Source organism: Mobula birostris, chromosome 2 (genome assembly GCF_030028105.1).
Source record: "Mobula birostris isolate sMobBir1 chromosome 2, sMobBir1.hap1, whole genome shotgun sequence".
Lineage (NCBI taxonomy): Eukaryota > Metazoa > Chordata > Chondrichthyes > Myliobatiformes > Myliobatidae > Mobula > Mobula birostris.
This window is the reverse complement of record NC_092371.1, coordinates 14,393,683-14,401,401: the sequence shown is the minus strand read 5'-3', so window position 1 is coordinate 14,401,401 and position 7,719 is coordinate 14,393,683. Positions and strand designations below refer to the sequence as shown.

General features: G+C 43.7%; 1 protein-coding gene across 1 annotated transcript; it reads right to left on the bottom strand.

Moving 5' to 3' along the window:
- Positions 1–1,675: 1,675 nt before the first annotated feature.
- Positions 1,676–4,586, bottom strand: LOC140207778 (immunoglobulin lambda-1 light chain-like). The gene is made up of 3 exons (XM_072276341.1): positions 4,457–4,586; positions 3,997–4,350; positions 1,676–2,310 (listed from the first exon to the last, which is right to left on the bottom strand). Exons 1-3 carry the CDS (start codon positions 4,554–4,556, stop codon positions 1,982–1,984), a joined length of 783 nt encoding a protein of 260 aa, XP_072132442.1. The 5' UTR covers positions 4,557–4,586; the 3' UTR covers positions 1,676–1,981.
- Between the last annotated feature and the right edge of the window lie 3,133 nt (positions 4,587–7,719).

The following is a 7,719-nucleotide window of genomic DNA, read 5'->3' as shown; positions in this document are numbered from 1 at the left end:
TATTATTTAGAATTCAGTAAACCATAATGCTTAAATGTTTATTGCAAATGTGCAATAAATCCTCTCGGCATGTGTATTTTAGGTACTTTTCAATAAAGTCTCTGAAAATGTTCATGAAATTTTCCAGTTATTACATGCCAGTTATAGAGTTTAAGGTGCAGCATCCTCCGGGCACTATGGTTTCCTTCCACAGTCAAAAGAAGTACCGGTTAGTACGCTAGTTGTAAATTGTCCTGTGTTTGCGCTTGGGTGATAACGGTGAGTTGCTGGGTGGCACGTTGGGCCAAATGGGTCTGTAATCACACTGTATCTCTAGATAAATAAATAAACAAATAAATAAATAGATAGGGAGTTAGATAGACACTGTAGATACACAGACAGACGGCTTGATAGGTAGATAGATGTAAAGACAGATAGATAAGTAAATACATAAATACCAAATAAATAAATGTTATCACCGAAAGCGTGGTGACAGTTCCGGTCTGTCCCCAGCACAATCCTTATTAATCTGATTTGACGCAAACGGCGCCGTATGTTTCTTTCGACGTATGACAAATAAAGCTAATATTTTTAATTTTTAATATATTCTATTTATGTGTGGGCCATTATTGTTCATTGGATTTCTATCTTATGGACAGGATTTATTTTCTTTGACGTCGCGCACGTTGCCTCACATAGTCCATAGCTAGCGTGATTAATATGGTCATAAATGGTCAGTAGAAGCCCAGGCACAGTTTGACACCACCCAACAAACATGAAAACCTCATTAATGACGAAGTCAGGTTTCTACACCAAAGTCTTGAAGCAATCAGCAGGTCAGGCAACGGTAAATAACTGGTGTGAAATGTTAATGAATTCGCTGTGTGTACAAGGAACAAACACTCGCAGTCATCTTATCAGTCACACCCTCTATAAAGACCACACTATTGGACAAGCAAGATATAACATTAACATAATTAAACGGTCTCGGCAGTCATGTTACACATGTTTTGCGCTTCAGCAACTCTCTCCCATCTGCAATTACAGTATTAGATCCAGCACGACAAGTTTCAGGAAGAGTTCAACCATCAGGCCCCTGAACCAAAGTAGTTGACTTTAATCACCACATCTCTGAACTGATTCGACGATCTATTGACTCACTTTCAAACGCATGTCTTCAGTATCATTTATGTATTTATCCCCTTTATCCGTTTAGTTGTTTATTTATTTATTTATGATTGCTTCAATTTAATTGATTTATCTATTTATGTGTGCTTTATTTATTTATCTGTCAATCTTTCTACCTATCCATTTATTTATTGCGGTTATTGGTCTTTGTGCTTCTCTATCTTTGTGTGTAGTTTTTCATTGCATCTGTTGTATTTCTTTATTCTACTGTGGATACCTGTAAGAACATGAAACTCGTGGTCACATATGAAGACGTATACATACTATAACAAATTTACCTTAAACTTTGAAGATAACCTTGAGTTACAGAAGCTAATGTGTGGGTGTGTGTGCGGGTGTGGTGGGTGGTGGCGGTGTTGTTAGGGCGGGAAGTGAGGCCGATGGCCTTCATTCGTAACGGAATCTACAGTAATTCTGTTTGAGTCTCCGAGACGGCACCTTATCTCCGACCATTCCCCCCAACGTACTGCCAACATCCGAGTAAAGACAAGACACGATATATCTACCGCTGTTTCCTTTTTTACTTAGAGTTGTGTTACACAAGTTCAAATCACAGCAAGGGAGATCGTTCCTGAGCCTACAAACAGCGGCAATTCAGACACAGCATACTGGGGCAATTCTATACACAATTATCCGTCGAAAAAGTTGGATTATTATTGCTAAACGTTCTGAAATTATTAAACATTCTGATTGTTTCCATAAGCGAACATTACTACACAAGTACATTGCAATGGGCTGCTGCACAGACCCAACGATTGCCTCACTGCATTAAACAAAAACAATCAATCCGCGTGTGCTGCCAGGAGGCACACTCTCACGGCGCACAGGCGGACGAAGAGATGGTGTTGCGCAGTGGCGAGCTCAGTGAGCTGTGGCTCACGCTGCAGGAATAACTCGAGCCCTTGTTCCATGCAGCGGTGGGTACCCGCAGGTAACTGCTCAGCCTGTAGGTCTGGTCGGTGTCCAGGGACACGGCGCCTGTCGTCACCCCGCTCTCCGTCTCGACTCCATCCACGGTCCAGCGCAGCGCTACCAAGCCTGGCTTAAAACCACTCACCAGACAGGAGAGAGTGGCCGAACCCGTGCCAGTCTCCTCCGGAGAGGGAGGGAGCAGGAGAACTGAGGGCTCCCGGGAATCGCTACCTATGTGAGAGAGGAGACGAAGGGCAATAGAAACAATATTACTTTATGATCTATTCAGAGATAGAAACACCAGCGCCGATATTAACACAGGTATTGCGACACAGGATACGGCACATTTGACCCTTCGGGTGCAAACCTCTGAGTGACGAGCTCCCGGAGTATACGCAGCCTTCGGCGGTTACGACGTGACATCATTTACTTTTAAAAATGTTTTTGAATCCACTCTGCTCTCGGCACTGCATTGTGTTAAAAGATAACACTACCCAATCTCTTGTCTAATTGCCCACACCGTGCCCATATGATTGGTCCCTCTAGTGAGACCAATTCCTTGTTGTTCTCCAATAACTCCCCAACTCTTGAACTCTTTGGACAATAACTGAAAATATTACACCTTCAGTTGGGATGTCCCGAGTGCGGGAAAGCTTAATCGATATCTAAGACTCAGTATCCAGTGACTGAGGAGGAAATGACGGAAGAAAATGAGCAGGTCTGTGAACCGGTGAGAAGCGGGAAGAGGCGAAACGACTCTTTCAGACCCACATTGCATTCCGAACCCGTCTATTGCCGCTGGACTCTCTGACCAGCCTCTTTTCTGCACAACATCTTCCCCAGAGTGTATTATTTTTAAAGTGCGATGTTCTTCTCATGTGTTTTGAACAACCACAATGACAGGGTTCTTAACAAACTGTCAATTGCGTTAACTTGAAGTGGTGAACATCTTGTTCTGTGGTACAGGGTTTACCGCACCCAGAAAAATTATGGAATATTCTCGACAAACATGTTCTCAGAGTTGGTGAATGAAGAGGGAAGGTAGATGTAATGCTTGTGGTAGCGACCATTTCCCCAAAAATATTTGTGAACATTACTCAAGACCGTATGAGAGATAGCGAAAGGATAGTCAGTCAAAAATTTTCCCCCAGGGCATAAATCTAAGCGGAGAGGGGGAAAATTTAAAGGAGAAGTTCGGTGAATGTTCCTTTTTTATACAGAGTGATGGGTGCATGAGGTGTAGGAGGCAGATACGATAGGGATGTTCAAAAAAATCTGTTGGACGAACACATGAGTGTGCTGGCATTGGAGGGATATGGAGTATATGTAGACAGCAGGGATTGGTTTAATTTGCCGTCAAAGAGGGGCCGCTGTATTAAGACTATTAAATGGTTCTCTTGTACGATAAGATGGACGATTGACCTCACAATCTACTTCCTTATGATTTTGCAACTTATCTACTTGCACTACATTCCCTGGGTGGCTGGTACATTTTATTTTGCATTAAGCTGTCTTTAACTCAATGCACTGTCATCACGTGATCTTTATGGACAGTATGCATTACAAACTTTTCATTGCATCTTGTGAAGAGTAGCAATAGTAAACCAATGCTAAAATACAATCCACGGGCCCTATTGTGATAAAAATGACGGAGGGAGGTCGGAAAGTATTAATTTCGCCCACACCGACTAAAGTAGGTCAAACGCATCTAACAAAATATTTGTTCACAAGTCAAATTAATTTAATTGTTATACTTGACTGGATGATCTGAAAGGCCCCTTTGACGGACTGAGACAGATGGAACCTCCCACAGTGTACAAATATGACAAGCCTTACCAGGACGGGATTTTATCCAGCTGTGAGGAATAGGTATGGCTGTAATAGGAATTGTTTGTAAAGAATGAGAGAGTCACTTACTCTTAATATCCAGGATGGTGCCTGGACCGAAGATAGCTCCATTATCCCACGCTGCACAGTAATAGACGGCGGAATCGCGGGGTTCCAAACTGCTAATGGTCAGGATGTGACTGTTACTGGAGGTGTCTCTGGACGGTTGAAAACGGTCTGTGATCTCTGCACCTCGGTATATATTATTGTTTGGGTAATGTATTAACACCCACTCCGGTCTCTCCCCGGGAGGCTGTCGGTACCAGTACATGTAGTAACTTCCAACATTACCGTTCTGAATCCGGCACTCTAGGCGGGCGGTTTGTCCCGCGGAAACAGGTCCAGACATTGGGATCTGATTGAGCACCGGAGCCGCGTGAATATCTGCAATAAAGCACAATAAAACCACTGGGTGACTTGGAGCAAAATAAAAATCAGCTGTATCCCAATTTTAACGGAAAATCCGTGTTTAAACCAATCCGACTCTCACTTGGTAAATGAACCAGCAGAACCCACAGGAGATGCAGCGCTGGGGACATTCCTCCGGACAGGTGCAGACAGCGAGCGTCCAAAAATTCCGACCGAACCATGCGCTGTTCTGCAAACTTCGAGAAGCGCTCCGATTTCAGAGTGTACAAACTGGGGTCTTCGTGTCCGTTTATTAATTGGGATGTAAATGAGTGGGCGGTGCCAGGGAAAGAATCTGGGCGGAGATTGACTTGCTGACCTTCGGAAACTTTGAATGGCCACGTTGCTGATTTTTAAAACCTTAACCCCTAATTTCAAGATTGCTTCATCTTCAATTATATCACATATCCAGGCCTGAAGGACTTTGGAGAATACTCAGGATAAACTTATTTTAGACATTGTTTCGGCCGCTTCCCTCTGGAACAGTGGGTGTGGGTCGTAGTGGCACTCGGCCCCTCGGCTTTGCTCAGAATGTCAAATGAGAACAAAACTTTTCAAGGTCACATCAAATTTCTGCAAAGTCTCTATGCCATCCCAAACTTACCTCGACAATACATCGGTTCCTATCTGAGAATATATCAATCCTGCAGAAAGCATGTCGCTGATTTGCTTATAAGAGAATAATGTTTGTCGTCGAAATCCGTAACTCCCAACTGACAGATGTTTTTCTCCATAGTCTGTAAAGGGGACTAGGCAGAATTTCATTTAACGTCAGACATTGTCGTCAGTCAATTGTGCAAATTGGTTGCAGTGAAACGCAATCAACGCAGCAGGGCATTAGGTGTGAGCCTCTCGGCAGTGAATCTTCTACGTATCATTAGAATGGAATTAGGGATGTTCAGCAATAATTGCACCGGTGACGCAAACGACTGCAGTTGCTGGAATCTGTAGCAACTCAGAAAGAGCTTGAAGGACTGAACGGGTCAGGCAGTATCTATACCGGAAAATGGACAGTCGCCATTTACCTCGGAGAACGTTCATCTGAAATCCCAGGCATGTAATTTTCCAACAGTGAGATATTGATGCATGGAACAGGACTCCAGAAATGATCAGACAAGGCTGGTAGCAGCAAACATCAGTTTGTCTAGATTTGCTCCAGCAATGGCCCCTTTCAACAGGAAAGGATCTGACCACCGGCCCGTGACGTTCCATGACCTTACTTCACCATCAACATCCAGGGAGGACCACTGAGCAGAAACCACTGGATTGATTAATTTGAGGCTTATAAATTAGACCGTGGTCACAGGCTTGGGATTATAAAATTCAGAGTTCAAAATAACTTTACTGTCAATGTGCGGTAAGTCATCATATACTTCCCTGAGTTTCATTAGGTTGCGGGCATTCGCGGTAGATATTAAGGAATACAATAGAATCATGGAAAAGCTAAACACTAAGACGGCCAAACAACGAATGGGCAAATAAGACAAGCTGTGCAAATACAAACAAACAAACAAATAAATGCATTCATAAATAGATGGAGCAATAAACATTATTATGCCTTACATAAACATTCACTTCACACTTCATGTCAACCTGTCGATCTCAAACTCCAGGCTATGCCACTCAGACACTTGTGCTATTATCTATTTTCTGACTCAGAGGAAGGGTGTTTCTTTTGTGTACATGTGAATGGTTATTTGCACAAATGGCCTCACTCTTTCGCCATTGAAAGAGACTCCAATTTAGAACATTTTTCCACACGTCACCTCAATTTTTCCACAGTTTTTTCGGTATGTTGCATCCCTGCCTGTTTTCTTAACGTATGAACATCAACTCAGTCATTCTGCACTGTCCTGATAACCCTGATAATCAACAAACATGGCAATATTACACTTCGTTCCCTTGTCTAAATGTTTTGATATACACTGTGAACAGCTGGATTTCTTTCTTCAGCAAACTCTTGCGATTCACTTTACAGGCGGCCTGCTGATAATCAACATGAACTGCGTCCGCTGATTGCCAATCTTTCCACTGCGTAAGTTATGACATGATTGCAAAGAGATCGCCAAGAGATTTGCCGATCACGTTCTCTATCCCTGTTTCCCGGATGATCTGCAGGCACTTCCTTAATCTGAGGACAGCGAAGATATAATTGATCAAAGTTACAGGGAGGTAGACACCCCGAAGTTGCAGGAGGGGAGTACCTGGGGGACTGTCAGGAGAAATGGAAATGGGCAGATAGAACTGAGCACCCCTATGGCTATTCCCCTGAAAAGCAAGTATTTTGGATACTTTTGTGGAGGATGATCACCCTGGAGAAGACCACCGCGACTGGGTTACAGGCATTGAGCATGGTTCAGGGCGTAGAAGGGAAATAGAGAGAAGAAAGGAGCGGTAGTGACAGAGAAGTCGATAGAGAGGGGAACAGAGAGAAGATTCTGGAGGCGTGAACGGGACACCCGGATGGTATGTTGCCTCCTAGGTGCCAGAGTCAGGGGAGCAGCCAGACCTCTTGGTACATATTGGTTCCAATGACATAGGAAGGAAAATAAATGAGATCCTGAAAAGCGAATTTAGAGACCGAGGTAGAAAGCTAAGACGCAGGACCTCCCGAGTAGTAATTTCTGCATTGCTGCCTGAGTCAGGAGCCAGGGAAGGTAGAAACAGGATAGACAATTTTGCAGATAAATGCGTGGCTGAGAGGCAGGCTTTCAGGTTCTTGCATAATTGGGATTTCTTCTGGGGCAGGTATGACCTGTTCAAAAGTGATGGATTTCATCCGAACCCGAGAGTGTCCAATATTCTCGCGGATGGGTTTGTCAAGGCTGTTGGGGAAGGGTTAAACTAACTTGGCAGGAGTGAAGGGATTCAGGATAGGACCAGTGGTAAAAAGTAAAGATAACGTGCAGTCATAATGTCAGGAAGGGCACGCAGGTGATGGAACCTGGCTGCAGCCAGCAGCCTGAGTGTCAAATCATTAGGGATGCGTGGACAGAAAGGACTGTAAATACGGTACTGAAGACGTTGTATCTACATGCCCGTAGTTTAAGAAATAAGGTGGATGATCTTGTTGCGACATTACAGATTGGCAGGTATGATGTTGTGGCCATCACTAAATCGTGGCTGAAGGATGGTTGTAGCTGGGAGCAGAAAATCCAAAGTTACACATTACATCGAGGGTATCAGAAGGTAGGCAGAGGAAGTGGTGTGGCTCTACTGGTAAAAGTAGGATCAGATCAATAGACAGAGGTGACATAGGATCGGAAGAAGTTGAATCCTTGTGGGTTGAGTTGCGAAACTGCAAGATAAGAGGACATTAATGGCAGTTATATACAGACCTCCCAA